Source organism: Canis aureus, chromosome 2 (assembly GCF_053574225.1).
Source record: "Canis aureus isolate CA01 chromosome 2, VMU_Caureus_v.1.0, whole genome shotgun sequence".
NCBI classification, from domain to species: Eukaryota; Metazoa; Chordata; class Mammalia; order Carnivora; family Canidae; genus Canis; species Canis aureus.
In genome coordinates this window covers 26803575-26827659 of record NC_135612.1, presented here as the reverse complement: position 1 = coordinate 26827659, position 24085 = coordinate 26803575, and the positions used below count along the sequence as shown (strand labels likewise).

The window sequence follows — 24085 nt, the reverse complement described above, 5'->3', positions numbered from 1 at the left end:
TTCTTTTGAGGTGAGGTTTTCCTTCTAGTCATTTTGCTCAGTGCAGAGTGGCCAAAAGCAAGTTGTATTGGGAAAAGGAGAAAAAGAGAGGAGAGAAAGAAGGAAAGAAAAGAGAAGGAGGAAAAAAAAAAGGAAGAAAAAAAAGAAGAAAAAGATAAAGAAAAAGAAAGAATGGGAAAAAAGGGGTGGGGGAAGGAAACAAATCAAAAAGCAAAACAAAACAAAACAACAACAAAAAAAAAAAAAAAGAAAGAAAGAAAGAAAAAAAGAACCAAGGGGGAGTATCTTCTGATTCTGTGTACTTTAAGTCCCTTGGTCCCCTGGAACTTGTCCGTCTAGCTGGTCTTCTGGGGGAGGGGCCTGTTGTGCTGATTTTCAGGTGTTAGCACTTGGGGGAGCTGTTCTGCCCCCTGCGTGGTGCAGGGCTCAGTGGGGTTGTTTACCCCTTGAGGCCCCTGGAGGAACAACCGCAGTGGCGAGGCCAGCTCTCGAGCCCAGGATTCAGCCCCCACAGGAACTCCGGAGCTCTCTGTCTGCAGGGCCTGGAGGCTCCGGGGCGGGGCCGCCGATTTGCTCAGCTCGGGGCAGGAGCGTCCTTGCTGTCCTGGGCCCTCCCGGCCTCTGCCTGTCCCGGGGGAAGCCGGATCCTGGGCTGTGTCCCGGCCCCTGTGCTCCGGGCCTGCGCTGGTGGATTCGCGCTCCCGGGCCGCAGCCCCCTCCGCGGAGCCGCCGCCCGAGCCCCCCGAGCTGCTCCGGGTCCCGCCGTGCGCGCTGCAGCCCTTAGGGAGCTCGGCGCACTCTCCCGGGGCGCAGGTGTCTGTTAGTGTCCCCGGGAGCCGGAGGGCATCCCCGCCCTCCTGGGTCCTGCTCCAACTCCCTGCGAGCCCCTTTCTGCCCGGGAAGGTTGGTGCAGCTCCTGCTTCTCCGGGAAGGGGCTCTCCTGTCCTGGGGACACTCGCCCCGGCTTTAGCCCGGCTCCTTGTGGGGCCCCTCCCCCTTGGAGGCCTTTTGTTTCTTTATTTCTTTTTTCCCGTCTTCCTACCTTGATAGAAGCGGGAACTCTTCTCACTGTAGCATTCCACGTATTCTCTCTTTAATTCTCAGGCCGAATTCATAGATTTTCAGGATAATTTGAAGGTTTTCTAGGTAATTTGTTGGAGACAGGTGATTTGGGGACCCTACTCTTCCACCATCTTGCCCCTCCTCTACTAACTGATTTAAACTTCACAAACGTCCTTTGAGGGAGCTGCTGTTATTTTAATACAGATTTTATAGATGAGGAAGCTGAAGCAGAGAGATGTTAAGTCTAGGGTTCCACAACTGGTAAGTGGCAGACCTGGGATTTGGTCCAGACTTCCTGGCTCTGAGGCACATGCTTCTAACCACTGTGTTATAGAGCCTGTCAGGAAAAACATGAAGGAAGCAACCATTCCCATCCTTCATCTCTGTTTCTGGACTTAAAAAGGAATAATGTTTTACAGCATAGTCGACATACTATTTGGTTGATATTTCATGAAATTTTCATTCTTTTATAATGCATATTACAGTTTGTATTTCTATCTCTGGCGCTAAAGTTTCTAACAAAAAGCTTGTGTGTTTAAAACAAAATAGCTTTATTTCTAAAGCTATTACTTTACAAACCACAATCCCATGTGTCTGGTAGAAACCACAGGCCTTCCTAGCATGCAGTTCTTCTTCTGGGAAAGCATCTTAGAAGAGGTGAGTCTTGGCCCACTTGTAAATAAGAATGTGTGCAGATGGCTCGGATATGGTCTGTGGAGATGGGTGGTAAAAAGACCCATGATTGTGATGAGCTGAAAGTTTAAGAAAGGATGGAGGTTTTAAAATGTTTTCCAGAGAATTCATCCTTAGAGAAAATTTCCAGGGTCAGAGTAGAAGAGCTAGGAGGTCATGACTCTGGCCAGAAATGAATGGCTTTTCAAGGCCGTTTGGCTTTTTCTGTCTCCATTCCTCCCCCCTTCATGTTTTCCCTTTCCTTTTGGTTTTCCAAGTTCTCCAATCCTCTTAGTTTTTCCTCACCTCATTGTGGGAAGAAGTCCTTTTCTGTCAGGTTTGCCAAGACAGCTTGGAGACTTTTTGATGCAGCTTTATCATAAAGGAAAAAAAAGTAACAATCACGATAAAAGGAGAAAAAGTAAAACTGAAAGTCTAGAAAAAGCTAGGAACATTTTAGAAAGACGTGAATTTCCCTAGTACAGACCTCTTACATTAAGGTAAAATCTCTTAACGCTTTTCTTCTCTTGAGGGGCACAGCCACTTTGGTTAGTTCCTGGGCCTTGGGCCTCTGTTGTGAGGCCTCAAGGAGCTTGCACAGTGAGTGAGAACTTCTCAGTCCTCCCTCTCACTCCCCAACAGGCCTGTCCTCTTTGGCTGGGGCTAGTGTGTGTCTTTACCTCCATTCTCTCTAATCCTGCAGGGGCCCTAGATCTACTTTTAGTTTTTGATTCCCAGGGGCAATTTGGCTAAGATTTCATCACCTCTGTTTGGTGGGGAGGACTGGGAGGAGGATCCTCCTGGTCTGCAGAATCTGATTTGTACTCAGCCTGCCTGTTGGTTGATCTAAAGCAGGCTTCCAGCTAAAATCAAACTTTGGGTCTTCCTTGCCTTGGTTCAGTGCTGGCTATGTGGACTGGGATAGAGGTCACCAACTCTCTTAAGAGGCTGTCTGTGTCATTGTGTCCACTTCCTTCTCTGGGCAACAAAAATTTCCTTTTTTCATTTTGAAAATCTCTTATTCTGTAGTGAGTTCTTACAGAACTTTACAAAATCAAATGTGAACATAATCAGCTCATGTAAATGAAAAGCTGGAAGGTAGGCTTAGAATCAGGCATGGCTGGATCTAGGAGCTCTTTTCCTTTGTCTCTTCCTGTGTTCACCTTCCTCTCATGTTCCACAAGGTGGCAGGATGGCTCCAGCCATTTGGTCACTGGACTCCTAGACTCCCAGGTTCAAGTCTAGGGAAGTGGATGAACCTTTCCTGGGAGCTCCTGCATAAATTCTGTGGTCCATTCTTTTCTTTCTCTTGCTCTTTCTTTATAAACAGTTTTGTTTTTTGAAGAGGTAATATGTTCTAGTGGTTCAAAAATGTAAAAAGTATTTTAAGCATGTGGAGTGAAAAGACTTTCGTATCATCCTTTTTATTAGTAGGAAACACCTCTTTTTGTCTTATTTAATGATTTCTGTCCTCCATTCTGTCTTGCCTGATAGTAAAATCTTGTTCACTGCTTTCTTTTTATTTGTATTTGACTAGTATATTCATCTAGACAATTTTTTTTCCAGCTATCATTTTATTTTTGACCTTTCTGAATTACTTTCTTGTTAGTTTTACTCCTTTTTTGTAGCACAGAGGGTTTTTTTTTCCCCTTGGTAATCCAATCTGAGATCAACTCTCTTTTAATAAGGAAGTTTACCCCATTTACATTTGTTTTTGGGCAGATATATCTGTTATTAACTTGTCCAGATCATTTTATTCTCTGTTTTTATATCTTTTGAAGCATCTATGTTACCTTTTTCTTTGCTGTTTTTGTGGCTAGTTTTTCTGATAGTTGTCAGGTAGTGGTTGGTTTCATAATTTTAGTTTCACATAATGCTCCTAGTCTCCATATAGTTCTGTACTATAAGTGACGATAAAGTTAATGAATTTCATACTAATTCTAATAGACATTGTAACTCTATTACATGGCCTGTTTTATTCATTCTGGATGTGTATTGGATTCTATTCTCTGAGGAGAGAATTAATCACTCAGCCAGGAAGCTTGGAACTCAATCAGTATTTTTATCATCAGTAAGAATGCTGTCAGAAGAGGCTTTGTGAGTTTTCCTATAGCAGATTGTCAGCCTTTAACAAGGCTCTTTTTGTCTATAAAAATTATAGTTTCTAAAGTTAGCACAGATCATAAAATTGGTAGGCTGACATTTGTTTGGTCGCAATTGAACAACGTTAGATCAACATCTCTGTAGGTGGTCTGTTGTGCAACACCAGAGAGTCATCAGTTTTATGTTTAGGTTGACATTAAAAGATATTATTTGGTCTGAAGTTCCTTAATTTTAGTGTGGGTTCCACACTTGTTGAGAGTTTTATCGCCATTTAATTTTTCCAAAACAATATATTTGGCAACAGAGAGGCATGTTACATATGAAAAGGATTTTTAAAAAGTAGAAATCTTAATTTAAAACAGTCCAGCTTGGTATACCCCATGTAATAACTGAGGCTCCTCTTTTGACTATATTCCTTCCATCCAGCACAGAAGGGGCATCACCACCCTGGATCTAGGACATAGCATAGCCTCTGTTCAGCCTCTCCCATTAAGGAGGCTTCAGCCCCAGCTACAAACAGCCTCTGTAGAAGGTGGGAAGGGGAGAGTGTTTTTAGAATTTTTTAGTCTCAGGTCAGTTACATGACCATAGTTGACTTCCTTTATTTGGAGTGGAAAGGTACTTATACTGTCCACCTGTAACAGAGCAGCTGAAACATACACTGTTGTTGGAGATTTCCTTTTCCTCTTTGTACTCTGATCCTGCGGTGACTGCCAGTTTCATTCCTGTAGACCTACCATTTTCAGTCTGCAGTCGGCCTGTGAATCACTCTGAAAATCCTTTGGCAAATGAAAATGCCCCTTCTCCCTTAACTTCCTGTGAATTCAGATTTAATGCACTCAGGACATGGGATCTGTGCTCTTAATGTGTGGTGCAGGTGATTCTGATGCAGGTATTCCACAGGTTAGTTCAAGGAAATCAAGATTGACAATTCTGTGCTTAATGTGGAAGTTTTACTAAAATCTAGTTTGACAAAATTCTGGTTGGGTATCACTCATTATGTACACAGTGTTTGAAGTAGACATTTGTTTCAAAGAGAGTGATTTAATTTACCATAACTTTCTCCAATTAAGAAGTCTGGCAAAACACAGATTTTATAACTCCAACCAGTTTGTGGAAAAAATGTTTGCATGAAGATGTTCAATATACAGATTGCAGAACGATGAGTTTAACACTCTTGTAATGCTTCCGTGAAAGCCTCAAGGATAACTGACAAGTCCATTCTTATCAAATTTAATAGGTTTCTAAATCCTATCTGCTTATCAAACAAAACGTTAATTAGAACAGTAATTGAGTAACCAGCTGCCTCTTGCATTCATTCCAGGAATTTGTACAAAATCAGTGTGGAGCTCATGTAAGGTCATTCACTGCTTTTTGAATTGCTAAATAATAACTTCTCTACAGGTTTCTAAAAATCCAAGTATTAAGGGAGTCTAACAGGAAGATAAAAATTGATAAGAGATTTGTAATAGTCTGATACTCTCTCTCTGGTGGATTAAGGTGAAAAAAATCCTTCTTCAGCACCACAGATGGGAGAAAATCCTCCCTCTTAGATTTCTTCCCGGATCAGCTTATGCTTGCCTAGTCTTGTAGTAGAACAGAAAAAGCCTTTGGAGCTAGGTATGCTGGCACAGATTTTCTGGGGGGAAAATAAAACAACAAACCACTAAGAAATCAAGCTTCTAACTAAGCAACACAGAACATCATGACAAGTATGATATATCTGAGGAATGCAAGGATTTTTCAGCATCAGAAAATATGAGTAATATATAAAAAAATTAAGTGAGATATAAGCCATGTGATTATTTTAACACATGTAGAAAGAACATTAAGATTCAGTAATCCTTTATGACTAAAGATTTTTCTCCCCCTAAACTGAGAAACTTCCTAAACCTTGGCCAATGAGTCATTTATTCCAAAACCTATAGCAAGCTTCCTACTTAAGAGTGAAACTTTAGAAGCTTCCTATTATTATCAGTCAGAAGACAATGGATGCCTCTTTGCATTGTTTTTTTTTAAAGATTTTATTTATTTATTCATGAGAGATTCAGAGAGAGAGAGAGAGAGGCAGAGACACAGGCCGAGGGAGAAGTAGGCTCCATGCAGGGAGCCTGACGTGGGACTTGATTCTGGGTCTCCAGGATCACACCCCGGGCTGAAGGCGGCACCAAACCGCTGAGCCACACCGGGGCTGCCCTCTTTGCATTATTTTTAATCAACACAGCCTGAAGGTCTTAGCCAGTAGTGTAATGAGATAGGAAAAAGAAAAGAATAGAAATTGTAAAGGAGAGATAAAAATATCTTTTATTTTCGAGGTGATATTAATATATACATAGACAATACAACAAAGGAAATTAGAGTATTTAGTATAGTTGCTGCATATAAAAATCAGTAGGTTCTGTATAGTGTGATAACCCTCTAGTAAATATGTTTTCTTTTATAGTAATGTTAATGTATTATAATATATTAGATATAATATATTTAAGAGTGAGCAAACCAAAGAATATAAAACATGGAGAAAATTAAAGAATGTTATTGTTACATAGAAAAGACATAGAAGAGTTGTGCTGTCTTTAATAGTAGGATATCTTGATTTGTTAAGATATTTTACTCTACATTAATTCATTGCGTATCCAGTCAAAATCCTAATAAGGATTTTACTCACTTGACAAGATGAACCTAAAATTTATAAAGAAAATCAAAGGCCCACCAGTAGTCAAGACAGTCTTGAAAAGCAAGGGGCCTGGCCACACTGATACCAAGCCATGGCCGTTTAGATACTATAGTCCTGATACAGATATATACAAAAAGATCAGTGGAACAGGATAGAGAAGCCAGTAATAGGGTCACACATATACAGAAACATGATATGCATTGGAGGCATTATGAAGTGGTAGGAAAAGATGGAATGTTCTGTAAGTGTTGTTTTGAACTTTAATTGATAATCATATGGAAAAATCAAACTATATTTCTAACTTCATACCGTCCTCCAATATAAATTCAGGTGAATTTAATTTGAAAAGCAAATCTTAAAAAATTCACTGGAAAATATAAGAACTAATGGAATACTTAGTACTTGAAAATTAACAGAGGTTCATCTGTCTTCATGTATAAATCTTATAATACTGAGTGCAAAAGCAAGTTTTAGGAGGATAGGTGTAATAAAGTACCACGTACATAAAATCTAAAACATAAAACAATATCTTGCATAAAGATGCCAAGGTATACTGCAAAGTATGAAAACAAATGTAGTAATATATACCAAATAAGAGATAGTATTTACCTTTTCACATGGTAAAGAGATGAATATGACTGTGGAGGGATGTGTGCAGTGTTTTATTATTTATTTAATGTAAAGTTCTATTTTTTAGATGAAAATGTTCTAAAGCAACATGGAATAATAAATGTTAACATCAAGTGAGAATCCAATAATAAATGGTTGAATAAATTACAGCTTTTACATACTATGAAATATTTTCCTGCCATTAAAAACAAATAGTGTAGTAGGTCACTTTATGTGAAGGGATTTCCAAGAGTTACTGCTTATGAAGAAAATAAGATACAGAAAAGTTTCTGTGAAGTCATCCCACTTTTATAAAATAAGGATGTGTATAATATATGCTTGTGTATGAACATATGAACATGAAAAAAAAAAAACGGATTCATTCTGGGCTGTTAACATGGGTTGGGAGTGAGGTGATGGGGAAGGAGAGGGGGAGGAGAAATGGGGAGCCAAACAAAACCAAATGAGACAGAAAGTGTATTACCCGGCATGGGTGATATGGTTTTGCTTATGTACTTACATAATCTCATACACACACACAAGCACAGTTTTAAAGAGACTACAGAACCGCCTTTAAAAAAAAAAGATTTTATTTATTAATCAGAGAGAGAGAGAGCACGAGAGGAGGGCATCAGAGGGAGAAGCAGACTCCTGGATCAGTGGGGAGCCTGATGCAGAGTTTGATCCTGGGACTCTGGGTGGAAGGCAGTCTGAGCCTCCGAGGTGCCCCTGTAGAACCTCTTTAAATAGAGAGTGAGAGTTTACCTAGGAGGAATTTGCTACATTGGAATGGAGACTGTGGTAGAAGTGGACTTTGCAAAAAGCTAGCCAGACAATGATGCCATTTCAGAGAAAGATGTTTCTTACTGGTAGAGTATTTAAACAGATGATGCAATTAAATTAAAATGATGCTTTTCCATTTTCCTCCCTTTTGTATTAATCTAAGTAATTGACTTAAATTTCAATGAGTTCTTGATCATCACAGTGCACTACTTGATGTAAAGTACCAGTGGTAAAAGGAGGAATTATATTGTATGAAATGTCAAACAGGGAAACTTTAGATCTTTCTCTCTTTTTTCTCGCTTGGGGAAGAATGAAGAATGAATTTTTTTTTTTTGGTCAGGCCAGGGTCTAAATATAGATAGTTCAAGATTATGAATATTATCTTTGAAATTTTCATTTTTTTTCTTTCAGTGTGCGGGATGACAGAATTCGAGTAGAAAGGATGGATAACATTTATTTTGAATACAGCCATGCTTTCCAGGCAGTTACAGAGTTTTATGCAAAAGATGCAGTTGACATCCAAGGTAAATATTTTATATGTGTTAGCCTTAATGTCCTCAAATTTAACCCAGTTTTGAGATTTGGATAAAGGGGGGGGATCCCTGGGTGGCTCAGCGGTTTAGCGCCTGCCTTTGGCCCAGGGCATGATCCTGGAGTCCTGGGATAGAGTCCCACGTCGGGCTCCCGGCATGGAGCCTGCTTCTCCCTCTGCCTCTCTCTCTCTGTGTGTGTCTATCATGAATAAATAAATAAAATCTTAAAGAAATTTGGATAAAGGTGCAACTTTGACTTTCAATTTAATGAAAACTAGGCAGTTACCAGTAAATAACTGGCAGCAGTAGAGGCACTAGTTGTGGTTTTTTTTTTAATATTTTTTAAATTTATTCATTCAGAGAGAGAGGCAGAGACACAAGCAGAGGGAGAAGCAGGCTCCATACAGGGAGCCCGACGTGGGACTCGATCCCAGGTCTCCAGGATCACACCCCTGGCTGCATGCAGGTGGCGCTAAACCACTGTGCCACTGGGGCTGCCCAGTAGAGGCACTAGTAGAGCAGAGAGGCACTCTACTGCGTTCACTTCTACTGTGTTCTGCTGCGTTCAAAGTGTTCACTTTCCTTGCACTCATCAAAAAGACCCCTACAGCTTCTTCCTTTGTAGTTAAAACCATTTAGTAACTTGATGTTTTTAACATATTCATTGGAGTATAAGGAATTACTGGCCAACCTTCACGTTTGCTTCTCTTAAAAAAATGCCCATTATTTTCCTTACTATTTTATAGAGTATTTGGGTAAATCTGATAAAGGCTAGCATTTCATTAGATTGATTGCCACAATTTTATTTTATTTTATTTTATTTTATTTTTATTATTTTTTTTGATTGCCACAATTTTAATACCAGAACATTAATGCTAGGGTATTAATATGTTAAGTAACTATTGTTTGTCTAATGTACCGGTCCTCAGCCAGGTGTGCTTGACTTGGTCTATACCCCCATCCTTCCTGCTAGTCCAGCTTGCTCTGTTAAGGGTCATTTTGATATCTTATCACATGCTTCAGGGCTTTCACCATTAGACTGTAGATAGATCTGTCTCCCCTTGGCTCACCCACAGGCACCAATGTCTTGTTAGCATTTCTCTCCCCAACATTTTGTGTCTCATGGTGCCAACTTGAATCGAGTGTCTGAGAGGGTAACCCATTCTCAGACAGTCTGAGATATCACCAAGGGATTGTTTTCTTATGCTCCAGTAAAGACAAGACTAAGTCTCAGGACTCCCCTAAGTGACTTTTGACATCACATTCACTTAGAAGTCTATAGGATAGGAAACCTTAGCTCACCAGTAGGGGGCACTTGTTCCTGTTAGTGGGAATAGTCCTCCACAGGGTTTGTAGTTGTCCGTAATGCCTTTGAGAGCCTAAGTCCTTGTGCAAACTGCTTCTCTCCACCCACACTCCCTGCCAAGTACAGGTCAGCTGCAAAAACAGGAGATACTCATCAGAATCTACCCAGGCATAGAAGTCTCATGCCATGCCAACTTCAGAGTCAGTGTACTCCCAGGCGGCCAACAATTCTAGAATCAGGTGTTTATAATTCTTTTTAGCCCAGATGCGATTTATTGGTTTCAGGTCATTCTTACCATATGCAATGTTACCTCCATAACACATTGACACTTTATCAGGTTTCCTGGGGAATAGAGCTAGAAAGTTAAAAGATGAAATTCTCAGAACAGGGAAGAGTTTTACTAGCTCTTTACTTACACCTTGGTTTTATAGAAAGCCACAATTGAAATTAATATATTTGGTATTACTGATGTAGAGGATATTTTGTAATTTTTTTTATTTCTGAAAGAAATAAATGACTATTGCAAAAAAAAAAAAAAAGACGGTCCAAACATAGTTGTGCATAAAGAAAAAAAGTGAAAGTCCCTCTTCCCAAATCTTTAAGAATTTTTATAGGTACAAATCCATATGTTTGGGCATACATACATAAATCTGTATATTTCATATAACTTGGATTTATTCATTCAGCCAGTTTTTTATTGACTGCCTGTTATATGAGGTATCACACATACAATAAGGAATAAAAAAAAAAAATTCCTGCCCTTCCGGAGTTCACATATACATGGAGATACATACAATAAAATAAGTTAGTGTGTTTGAAGGTGATAAGTGTTATGAAGAAAGTAAGGTAGGGAAGAGAGTGAACTTTGGAATAGGGTGGTAAAGTAAGGCCTCACTGAGAAAATGGCACTGGAGCAAAGACTTGAACAAAGATGGAAGGAACTGAGGGGTAAAGCCATACAGGTGAAGGAACAGTGTTTTAGGCACAGACAGCAGTGAGTACAACATATCTAAGTGCATGGTATGTTTGAGGAATAAAAGGAACCTGGGTGCTAGAACAAGGTAAAAGAAGATAAAGATGTGAACTTAGAGATAAAGGGAAGGTGGAAGGCAGATTGTAGGGCCTGAAAGACCTGTAAGGACTTGAGCTTCTCTCAGTGATTTGGGGGGTGTGTGAGGACTTTTATTAGCAAAGTAGTCTAATGGTCTGATGTACATTTTTAAAAGGATTCTTTTGGCTGCTCTGTTGAGAATACCCTGTAGGGCACAAGAATAAAGCCTTTGAGAGACCAGATGCTGCTGAGAGATAAGAGTGATTGTACAGCTTTTTTTTTTGCCCTCACTCAGCAGCATATTATGAATAGTTTTCTGTGTCTATACAGATAGCTGTAAGTCATTCTTGTTAGTAGATGCATAATAATCTGGACTTAACAAAATTTATCTATTACCCTACTGATACTTAGGTTATCTGTAGATTTTACTAATACAAAAGATTTTTAGCTCACTTCCTTGTATATACATCTTTGGCATGCATTTTAGAGTATTTCTGGGTCAAAGGGGATGAGCGTTTTATATTTTGAAAAAGTTGCTCTACAAAAAAATTTATTTCACCATTAGAAAATGCCCATTTTTGGCAGCTTGGGTGGCTCAGCAGTTTAGCACTGCCTTCGGCCTGAGTCGGGCTCCCTGCATGGAGCCTGCTTCTCCCTCTGCCTGGGTCTCTGCCTCTCTGTCTCTCATGAATAAATAAATAAAATCTTAAAAAAAAAAAAATGCCCATTTTCCCATGATCTAGGTACTTGAAATCTTCCACATTCTCCTAAAAGGCAATTTTAGGAGGTATTGTCTATATTATTATTTCAATAAGCATAAACTAAATTTCACATAACTTACAGTTTTTAATAATGGTGAACAGTAACTTTAATGGAAGTATATATTCTGTTTTTTAGCTTCACAAAGTTTTTCTGGCATCATTAACTTGGAGAAACCTGTGATTTGCTCTTTGGCTGCTGTAATAAGATACCTCAAAGAATTTAACTTGGAAAAGGTGCTTTCCAAACCCAAGTAAGTGATTTCTCAAAAATAAAAAAAAGGGGGGTAGAGTTATATTAAAAATATTTTCTTTGAAAAAAAATTTTTTTTGGTTTAAAGTTCACATGCATTCATTTAGAAATAAGAGCATCTGAGAAATTTGACACTACTGCCTTTTATCTTTGATTATTGGCTGACAAAAAGTGATCTTCTATTTTCTACTGTGTGTCAATATTAAATCATATGACTGAATATAATATGTCCAGCCTGAGCCTTTTATATAGTCTATAAAAGGATTTTTTAAGTCGAATTTGGTAAATACTGTACTCAGACAAGTTCACGTGCTATAAATAGAATATGCTTTTTTTAAAAAGATTTATTTACTTTAGAAAGAGAAAGCGCAGGAGTGGGGGAGAAGGAGAGGGAGAGGGGGAGAGAATAGCGAATCTTCAAGCTGACTCCCTGCTGAGTACAACATAGGGCTTGATCCCAGAACCCTGAGATCATTACTTGAGCTGAAATCAAGAGTCAGATACTTAACCAACTGAGCCACCCAGGTTCCCCAGTAGAATATTCTATTTGGGGACAAGGGTGAACTGTGTGGGTACTATTGGTGAAAAATGTTAAAATATTTATAGAATCTTTAAGATTCTGTCAATTCGTATTCATATAGCTATTTAATATACTAAATACTAAAGCACAGTTAATTGACAAGTATTATTAAGTGGAGTTAAGAAATGGTATTAAAAAAAGAAATGGTATTAAAAAGCATTCATAAAACTTCACTGCCTTTCTTATTCTTGGTTTCAGTTTTTATTTCATAGACCATAAAGTTGGAGATTAAGAGGGAGAGCTACTAACATAGCTGTTTTAAAAGAGTGATTAACTTTGTGGAGTTCAGAGATTTAAAACTCACAGTTGACATTCTAGGAAGATGTTAGTTTAAAAGCTATCGGAATGAAAAAAGTAGTGGGAGAATTTTCTTGCCTTTCTGTGTTTCACCTTCACCAGCTCCTTGGCTTTGGTTCTGTGAAGAATTACCCTTTATCATTTTGATCCCTGATTAGTAAGCTTCTTTCTCTGCTGCAGAGGTGGGCAGACAGACAGGAGCTATCTCACTAAAATGGTCAAATATGAATTAGGGTAAAAGAGGTGGTACTGGTTTGAAGTTGTTGGGGAGGGTACAAGAAAAGCAGGTCCCTTGGGAATCTTTTTGTAATGTCTTTTTTGGTGTGTGTACTATTTAGGATAGAAAAGAATGCCATTTCTCTGGAAACAATTTTGTCCTGTTTAAAATCAATCTAAATGTCCATCAACAGGAGAGTGGATTTATTGTGTTATGTGCATGCAGTGAAATGTCATACATCAATGAAAATAAATGGACTGGAGTTACATCAATTTTTAAAAAATCATGTTAACATTATATTGAGCCAAAAATCAAATTACGGAAGGGGACACAGTACACACCATTATATGAAGTTAGAAGCATGTAAAAAAGTGATTACTTAAGTAGTGCTTAGGAATATTGCTTTAGAATACATGCATACATAGGGCAGATATAAAGACATAAATGGAAATGATGAGCAATAAATTCAGAAGAGTGATTTCTTCCAGTGGAGAAAGAGAAGAATGAAGGTTGGTGAGAGAAATGGCACAGGGGAATTCTAACTGATGTTTTATTTTTTAACCTAGGTACTGTATTAATCTATATATGTTTTAGTATGACTAAAATGTTTTATGAAAAAGAGTATCAGCTTGGTATTATATTTAATTGGGTTGCACTTTAAGTTCTAGTAATGGGAGACTTACTGCACACATTGATCCATATGGTTGACTCTGTTCATTTCCAATAAAAAAAGGATGGCAAACTGCCTACCATTTGACTTCCTTAGATATGGAGCCCCTCTGAATGAGGTAGAATTGTTGATTAATAGCTTGTCCATTAAGACTTGTTTCTTTTCCTGTATCACCAAGGAATAAAGTATTGATTTAATTTAATTTTATTTTAAGTATTAATTTTAGAATAAAATGACTTTTTAAAAGAATCAGGCTCTGATACATTTAGAAGTAGATGAATTTGGGTATGAAAACATTGTACCCTCCTTACATTTAAACTAAAAATAATATTGAATAGTAAAACATGTTTATTTGTACTGAAATTAAATTGGTATATTTTTAAGTTACCTAATTTGATAAATTAGCCTGATTCTCAAATTTATAAAGTTTTTAAGAATTAGCATTTTTATTGGTGTTGGAAATGAGTGTTTTGTCATTTCAGAGGACTTTTATTAAGATTAATGTGGTCAGAACTTCACATAGGTTTTGACTTTTTTTTTTTTTTTAAGATTTATTTATTCATGAGAGACACACAGAGACAGAGACACTGGCAGATGGAGAAGCAGGCTTCCTCCTGGGAGCCTGATGTGGGTCTTGATCCCGGAACCCCAGGATCATGCCCAGGTTTTGGAAATTTAGAAAAGAATGACACAAAATCCACCCAAGGTAAACTGTAAGAGCTTAAAGAGCTTTTTCTTAGAAGACTTCTTACAATAGGATGATAATGTAGAGTGTTTACTTTCACTAGTGAAAGGGAATTTTATAACTATTTTAATGATTTCTAATGGGTAGAGACCAGAGATGAAACTGAATAGCCTAAAATGCACAGAGTATCCCAATAATTATTTAGCCTCAAATTCAATAGTCCAAAATCAGACACCACAAGAGAAGAAACTACAGGCTAATATGAATATGGACATAAAAATCTTCAAAAAAATACAAACAAATAGAATCTGATAATATGGGATTTATTCTAGGACTGTAGGTTTGGTCTAACATGTTGAAAGTCATTTAAAGTAATATACTGTATCAGTGTAATAAGAGATTAAAAATTACAGGACCATCCTGACAGTTAAAGCTCCCTTTCATGATAAAAATATCCAGCAAAAAGCTAGAAAGGAAGGTCCTTACCCTGATAACAGTGATCAGTGAAAACCTAAGATCCTAGCATCATACTTAATGGGATAAAGAGTTAATGCTTCTCGTCTTAAGAACAGGAATAAGAAGAAGCAGTGTTTTCTCACTTTTGTTGAATATTGTCCTAGAAAGTCTAGCCAGGGCAGTTAGGCGAGAAAATGAAGTAAAAGGCATCCAAATTGGAAAGAAGTACAACTGTTAATTGCAGTTAACATGAAGGTACATACAGAAAATCCTAAAGAATCCACAAAAAAGATTAAAGCATATAAAATGAGTTCATGAGGTTGTAGGATATGAGATCTGTATACCAAAATGAAAATCAACTTTTTATCTATAACCTTGCAATGAAGAATTGAAAAATGAAAATAAAATAATCTCATTTATAGTAGTATCAAAAAGAATAAAATAATGCATTTAACAAAAGAGATACAAAAGATGTATTCTGAAAACTCTAAAACACTGTTGAAAGAAATTAGAAGACCTGAATAAGTAGAAAGGCATCCTAGGTTTGTGGATCAGGAGATTTAATCTTACTAAGAGGGCAGTATTCCCCAAATTGATCTATAGATATGGTGTAATTGTATCAAAAATCCAGTCAGTTTTTTTTTTTGCGGAAACTGACAGACTGATCCTAAAATTTTAAGAAAATTCAATGGCCAAAGAATTGCTATAACAGTTTTGAAAAAACATAACAAAATTATAGATTCATATTCCTGTTTGAAAACTTGATGCAAGGCAACAGTAGTCAAGACAATGTGGCACTGATATGAAGACAGACTTACAGATCAATGAAATAGAATCGAGAGCAGAAATAAACTGTGCACGTATTGTCAATTGATTTCCAGCAAAGGTGTTAAAGCATTCAGTGGTGGAATATTTTTTCCCCAATAAAAGGCCCCGTGTGAACCTTGGTTATTGTTTGACTTAGTGTTTTCTTTGGTTCTTTCCCTAGCTCCTGGATAACTGGTTATCTATGCAAAAGAGTGAGTTTTGTATTACCTTACCTCATGTCCTAATAGAAAATAACTCAAAGTGAACTAAAGACCTGTGTTTAAGAGCTGAAACTATTAAGCTCTTAGGAGAAAACATAGTGTAAAAATCTTCATGAACTTGGATTAGGCAGTAGTTTCTTAGCTGTGACACCAAAACCACAAGTGGCAGAAGAAAAAACAAAATATTGGACTTCACGGTGAAAAATTTGCTCTTTAAAGCCTACTGTCAAGAGAATGAAAAGACAACCCACTGAATAGGAGAAAAACTTAGCAAATCCTGTATGTGGTAAGAGACCTATATCCAGAATACATGAAGAACTCTTATGAGTCAACAGTAAAAAGACACATAGCCTAGTTTAAAATGGACAAAGAATCTGAATAGGCATTTCTCCAGAGAACAGGTACAGATGAACAATAAGCATGTGAAAAAATGCTCAGCATCATTAGGCATCAGATAAATTCCACTCAGAACCACAATGAGATACTACTTCATATCCACTAGAATATCTACACAAATAATTTAAAAACCCAGACAGGTGTTGGTATGAATGTGGATAAATTAGAACCCTTACACATTGCCAGTGGGAATGTAAAATGGTTGTAACCAACTTGGAAAACAGTGTGGTAGTTCAAGTTTCACAGTGTTTTCCTTGGACTTAATCAGATAATCTGACAATTCCACTCCTAGATGTGTGCTCAACACAAATGAAAACATATGTCTACACAAAAATTTGTATGACCGTTTATAACATTATCATTCATATAGCCAAAAAGTGGAAACAACCCAAATGTCCATCCATTGCTGAATACATAGATATAAAATATGAGATATGCATAAAATGGACTCTAATTGAACCACAGAAAGGAATGAAATGCTGGTTCATGCTACAACATGGATGAACCTTGTATATATTATTTTAAGTTAAAAAAGCCATCACAGGGATCCCTGGGTGGCGCAGTGGTTTAGCGCCTGCCTTTGGCCCAGGGCGCGTTCCTAGAGACCGGGATCGAATCCCATGTCAGGCTCCCGGTGCATGGAGCCTGCTTCTCCCTCTATGTCTCTGCCTCTCTTTCTCTCTGTGTGACTATCATAAATAAATTAAAAAAAAAAAAAAAGCCATCACAGAAGACCACACACACATGATTCTATTTACATGACATAGGCAAATCCATAGAGATAGAAAGCCAATCAGTGGTTTCTAAGAGCAGTTTGGGTTGGGGGGAAATGGAGAGTGACTGAATGGGTATAGAGTTTTTTGGGCAGGTAATGCAAATATCTGAAATTACATAATGATGATGACTTTTACAACCTTGTTAATATACTAAAAACCATTGAATCGTGTACTCCAGATAAATGATGTGGTATATAAATTATATTTTGGTGTAATAGATATACATCTATACATGTGTATATTTAAACATTATTAGTACCAAATTGGGAAATCCTTGTCTGTCTATTTTACTTACACTTCTAAAGCAATACCCTTATAAGGGTACCCAGTGCCCCATGTATTTTGAGGCATTTCCACTCTAGTTGGTTGGAGGCAACTATTCTAAGCCCTGTGTGTTTGATCTGCTTATTGTTTGATCTAGTGTTTTCTTGTGGCTTTTTCCCTGACTTTATGGAGGTTCCCTCATACCTTTAAGGATTGGTACCTGACAGAAGCCTTGAGGGGATCCTTCTGCACATCTTTGGAGCTCTCTCTTGTATGCAGCTCTGTCATGTCTGGCTTTCTGTCTCACAAATTGTAGTTTCCTTGGTCTCTCCAAAGAGTCAGTCATAATGTTTATCTCATTTATTTTTCTTCTCAAGAGAGCACAGTTCTGTGCTATCTGATGTCTAATATCTGGTAACAGTTTTTAAAAAATATAAATTTGTTCAGTTTCCTAATTGTCCTTTAACAATTAGAAAAGGACAATTCGGGACGCCTGGGTGGCATCTGCATTTGGTTCAGGGCTTGATCCCGGAGTTCCAGGATTGAGTCCCACATCAGGCTTCCTGAAGGGAGCCTGCTTCTCCCTCTGCCTGTGTCTCTGCCTCTCTCTCTCTGTCTCTCTGATGAATAAATAAGTAAAATCTTAAAAAAAAAATTTAAAAGAAAAAGGACAATTGATGCATTTGATGTTTAATGAATGAAAACAAAAGTCAGGAACCGTAATTGGACATTACACATAAACAATAGAAGAAAGAGATGTATGAGGTTCCAACAGCTATCGTGAACAATGCCTGTGTTTTAAAACTTCCAGAAAATTAATTTCACTTAAAGAACGGGAAAAGAACCAAATTCAGATTTTATAGAAAGTTATTATGAGAAGAAACAATAGGATCAGATAATGTCCTTACAGAAAATGAATGGATGCCAGAAAGATGTCCACAAATGGAATAAAAACTATACTACTTCAAAATGAGCTAAAAGACATTAAGAAAATGATACTGGGTGAGCAAGAACAAATGAGAATGAGGAATAGGAAAGCTTTGAAATGAGATGGTAGGATTGAAGAATGAACTGTGTATTCAAGAAGATAAATTTAGAGATGAAGAGTAAAGATCAAGAAGGAATAATTGAATAAACATAGCACATATACTTTAAGATAACTAGAATTTGAATAGTGCAAAAAAACAAAAAACAAAAACAAAATGGTTAACATAGCAGACCTGATGAGACAAGTAGAAAGATCTACTTGCGGGCAGCCCGGGTGGCTCAGCGGTTTGGCGCCGCTTTCAGCCCAGGGCCTGGTCCTGGAGACAGGGATCGAGTCCCGCGTCAGGCTCCCTGCATGGAGCCTGCTTCTCCCTCTGCCTGTGTCTCTGCCTCTCTCTCTCTATCTCTCATGAATAAATAAATAATCTTTAAAAAAAAAAAATAAAGATCTCCTTGCAAGCTTGACCTTTGGCATTTGGGAAAATTCACAACATTCTCTGATAAGAATGGCTCACTGTCTCTAAACTTTGCAAAGAACATGATTTATTGCTAACTACTTGCTTGTTTCTGGGAGATGGAATTTTGATAAACATAAGGGAGAAGATGCCTGTGTGACCAGCTTCCAGTATAAACTCTAGGTGCTAAGTCTCTAATGAGCTGCTCTGGTGGACATTTCACATGTGTCATCACAACTCGCTGCTGGGGAAATTAAGCATACCCTGTAGTAACTCCACCAGGAGAGGACTCTTGGAAGCTTGCCTTTAGTTTCTCTAGACTTTGCCGTGTGTCTCTTTTCCTTTTTCTGATTTCCTTTGTATTCTTTCAGTGTAATAAATCATAGCTCTGAGTACAGAGTCCTGTGTATCCTCCTAGAGAGTCACTTGGGGACTCAATTATATACCTTTCTTATTATTTTCCTCTCATATAATGCTTAGCAGCTTTTAGGAATGTAAAGATGGTCATTTTGTTTAATTACAAATCAATTAGAAGTGAATCTACAATAAAACTGAAGTCTTCTCAGATAATAGTTTATAACCCATAAGTTAAGCTGACCATGAAAAGGTTAGACAGATGGTGAATATCTGAATTCTGAAAACTGTACATAGAGAACTATTTTCCACTATTGATTTCATATGTAATGTGTAGGTTTTTTTTTTTTTTTTTGTCTCACCCTTCAAATTATATTTACCTGAGATCTTTGTAGGGGGTTGGTCTTTTAGGTAAGATCACCTTTAACTGCCTCTGTCTAAATCAGAAAAATTGGTTTTCATTTTTTTAGAAAACTAGGGTAGGAATGATACAGCATCTTAAATTTCTCTGGCAAGTTTTCAGCAAGGATATTTCCCTCCCATTGTAAAACCTGGGGGAGGGAGGGGAAGTGTCTTTTGTATTTTTTGTTGTCTGAAATATATTTTTTAAAGATTTTATTTATTTATTCATGAGAGGTACACACAGAGAGAGGCAGAGACACGGCAGAGGGAGAAGCAGGCTCCCTGCAAGGAGCCCGATGTGGGACTTGATCCTGGATCACACCTTGAGCGGAAGGCAGATGCTCAACCGCTGAGCCACCCAGGCATCCCTTTCACATTTCAATCCCTATTTGTAGGATTTTTATCCAGGTTCACACAGCATGAATTCTAGCCAGGCATTGTTTATGAGGTTCATTTCAAAGCATTCAAAATTTGCTTTTTTCCCAAAAGGATAAATAATTTAGAGTTGCTTGAGTATTTCGTATCAGTGATCATATACTGTTGAATTCCTAAGGATGCTGGCAGTTACAACCCTGAGTTCAAAAAAACATATAATTCCTAATGGAAACAGGCACTGACAGAAGGAAATTTCTTTTGTATTTGGGAAGAAGAGTCCCAGTTCCAGAATACATTATTAACCAAGCATAGGGGAAACCCAAAAGCATATTTAGTTCTTATGTTGCTTGATAATTATTGTTCCATAGGAATCATTCCAGTTTAATTTTGCCCATTGGTTAATCTCTTTTTAAAATCAATGCAGATGTCAGTTTTAAATAAACTCTTTGCTTCTCACTATATCTACTTTGAGATCTAGGGGACTTGTTCAATAAAGGAAAAAAGTAAAAGCAAACTATATGCACAGCTTATGAATACTGTTAATAAAGGAACCTGTACTTTTTCTCTGAAGGTCTAGTTTTGTGAGCTAACTTAAGACAATTTGATTCTTCAGTTTTTTGGGTTCTTTTTGGTATTGTAGATATCCAGTAATTGTATTGCGTAGAAATACAGGTGCGGGCTCTAAGACTCCTCCAGTGCTCTCTATACTAGGGTGTGTGTTAGTCCAAACCATATTTTGTCACAATATACGTTTTAGCAAGCAGGCACTAAAAGCAGTCCTGTTAATTCTTCTGTATGCTCCATGAAATTCCAATTCTTTTTAATGTTCTGACTGTGCCTTGCTTCAGAGGTTCATTTGAGGCACGGTAGGAGCAGGATTTCACTTTTAGTTGGAGTTAGGTGACAAAACTCTCAACTAAGTGGTGGAGCAAGGATGCTTTGAGAATCCTAAACCTAAGACTCCACTCTTCAGCATATGGACTGTTGGGTTTATTAGTTCTTGTGAGGGTGAAGCACACTGAACAGTACTTCTGGATAGTCCACAGATCTTAATGCCACTTATTTATGTTACAGCTTTGCTGTTCTTGGGAGATGAAGACAACTAGCTGAGATGTTTTTAGAAAAGCCTGTTGGATTATGGGTTCTTGATGAGTCTTTCTCTCAAACCAAATGAGCATCCCTGTAGAGTCTGTGTTTGATTAACATTCTCATGTGTTAATCCCAGCTAGAGTAGTAGGTTCAACCTAACTGTTAGGAACAGGAGAAGGAAATGACTTTTATCTAACACGGGAACTGGCTAGATATCAACTCAAGTCCAGGCTGTCAACTCTTCCAGCTTGGATCTTTGACCATAAAGGTGTGGGAACACCTGTCATCTATAGCAAATCACTGCCTAAATATTTCTTTTTCTTTTCTTTTCTTTTCTTTTCTGTTCTGTTCTGTTCTGTTCTGTTCTGTTTTTTTTTTTTTTTTTTTTTTTTATTCATGAAAGACACACACACAGAGAGAGGCAGAGACAGACAGAGGGAGAAGCAGGCTCCATGCAGGGATCCCGATGTAGGACTTGATCCTGGGACTCCAGGACCATGCCCTGGTCCGAAGGCAGGTGCCAAACCACTGAGCTACCCAGGGATTCCTAAATGTTTCTTCCTGAAAATAACATTTTACATTTTATTGTCCCTGGGTGTTTTACAGACATTTCTGTGTTTGAGGACTCAAAGGAAACCAACCAGCCAATCCATACTGGCTTCTCCATAGGAAGATGGCAGACATTTGTTGAGCATCTGTGTTCTGCTAGGCTTAGCAGGTGCTGCAAGATGTATGACATAAGTAACTCCTGACATTAAGGAGCTTAGATCCATTAATGAAGATTCCAGAAGAACATGAAATTGCTGTAATACAAAGCATATTAAGTTAACTGCTATAAGAAGGAGTAAAAGAGCTACACACACCTGCTGTCAGTCAGTGTTGGAGTTGCTTCCTTCTAAAAATCATTAACAAGTTATCACAGAAACTAAGTCAAACTTGTCAGAGAAATCCTGCTGCTAACAGACAGTTCTCTCTAGGCAATATTCCTAATATGCTATAAGGTATTTCTTTTTCAGGGCTCTGGAGCTTTAGTTGGGGGAATCATCTAGAAGTAAAGGCATCTCTCAGCACTGGCTCTGATTTTAGGCTTTAGACTCCTGGATAAAGGCTTGTTTCCATAACTGGTTTGGGAACCTGAATTTTATTTAAATCTTATCACAGCCATGTGATAAGTGTAGTAAGTTTATAATGCAAACATTTATGCTTTTCCTCCAATTTTAGTGACTTGCCATTATTTTTCTTGCCTTTAAAAATAAGCTGTAAATCTGTGAGTGCTGTTGATATAAACATAAAGGAAATTGAATTACTATATTAGTCATTGATTACTTCTTAACATGAAAGATTGCTAAGGATAAAATTGGAATTTTGCATACACTTAGTAATCCTCACAAGTCAGTACTCAAGTCTGTTTGAAATTTATTGAACTTCAATCTCATTTGGGATAGTTGTAGGGACATAAGAAGACTGAAATCTTTGAGCTTAAGGAAATAATTTTTGCTAGTTTTTCAGTTTTATACTCCACTGAAATGTTAGTTCCATTAGTGTGTGTTGTTAATTATAGAGTAAATACCATTTGTTGTACATATCAGAATGTTGATTAAAAGCTGTTAAAGTAAGGTTTATCAAGATGATCTCATGCTAAAGAATAAGGAGGACGTTTTAAAATGTCTTGACATATCTTTCTAGCTAATTGCATAGCTTTTCCTGAAGATATCACCACATGCTCTGCTGATGATAAGACTATGTTTGGTTCTCTTCTTGGAAATGTCAAAGATGTTGGTACCATTTACTTCCTTGTGCTTGTTTATGGTGCAAGACAACTATCCTGTTTAATGGCACCAGCATCAATGGAAGACAGCATCCCAGTGAATACTTATTTTGCTCCTTTTGATTTGATTTTCTTTCAGATAACTCATTTTTGTCATAATGGTATTGGAATATTTAGTTTTAGTTTTTAAAATTTCTTTATGCACTTATATCATGGCTAACATTTCATTCTTTTACAGGAATTTTAAGCAATTTTCTGGTGAAATGGAATTTATGACAATTAATGGAACAACATTAAGGAATCTTGAAATCCTACAGAATCAGGTCAGGTAAACATAAAGGCTAATCAAGTCAAATGGTTTTGAAAAAAAAAATTGGAATAAGGTGGCATTCTGTTCTTAAGAGTGCAGGTGAGAATAAGAATATGGTCTTTAACTGATCACTCTGCCTGTCATCTGTTTATTAATTGATAACTGCGGGACCCATTTTTTTTGAGACTCAAAGATATGAAATATTTCCTGGGTGTTATTTTGGTAACTCTGGAACTGTCCTTCTTAATTATTGAAGTGACATGCCCATGCTGATAATTTCTGTATCAAATATTTCTTTGGAAAGGCATTATCTTTGAAAATTAATATAAAGTAGATTTTTTGTCTGCTTGATAATATTTTTTCTATATACCTTTAACTTTTCACTGAAATGTCTTCAGTCTTATTGTCCAGCATATAAAACAAATTACTGTTATGTTGAGTTAGATTGTAAGATTAATAAATTTCATTTCACAAACTTCCATCATTATTTATTTGCTTTTTATTGATGAATTAGGAAGTTAATGGAGACATTAAATTGATGGCTTTCATTTATTATCACTTAGAAATAAGATACTATTTAATGTTCATAACATAAAGTCATAGAAATAAAAAGCAGTTCCAGATCATTTGATAAGTAGTTGAAAAGCTGAATCATCTGAATTAAATGATTTAAAGCTCTTCGGAAATATTTATTACTTCTGTGAATTAAAGTAAATGCTGAATTTATTCTCCTGACACCTAGATATGTATATTACTAACGAGTTTCTCTTATTTAATTTCTCTTTCTTCCAAGCTATCCTGGTGTACTAGAGTCAGCCTTACTTTCATTCTGTAATGAATGAAATTCATTACTTACTTTCATTTTTATCTTGTCATTACATTATCTGGAAGTTGAGAATTTTTCCCACAAATCTTTCTTCTCATAAACTCTCTATGCGTTCCCCAATTGGAAGTAAGTAGTAGGAAGAAAAAGACATTTCTTTTTTTTTTTAATATTCATTTATTTATTCTCAAGAGACACAGAGAGAGGGGCAGAGACATAGGCAGAAGGAGAAGCAGGTTCCCTGCAGGGAGCCCAGTGTGGGACTCAATCCAGGGACTCTCCAGGATCACGCCCTAAGCTGAAGGCAGACGCTCAACCGCTGAGCCACCCAGGCATCCCAAGAAAAGGA

General features: G+C 37.3%; 1 protein-coding gene across 8 annotated transcripts in view; it reads left to right on the top strand.

Moving 5' to 3' along the window:
* Positions 1 to 24085, top strand: part of MSH3 (mutS homolog 3) — a 185272-nt gene that overhangs the window by 47425 nt on the left and 113762 nt on the right. For all 8 annotated transcript variants that reach the window (XR_013362092.1, XR_013362104.1, XR_013362096.1 and 5 more), the window contains 3 exons: positions 8315 to 8427; positions 11691 to 11805; positions 22842 to 22926. Coding sequence is in view for 4 of the 8 variants with exons in the window: in XM_077866538.1 (XP_077722664.1) it covers positions 8315 to 8427; positions 11691 to 11805; positions 22842 to 22926 (313 nt within the window). In the remaining 4 variants the exon portion in view is untranslated. The remainder of the gene's footprint in view (positions 1 to 8314; positions 8428 to 11690; positions 11806 to 22841; positions 22927 to 24085) is intronic.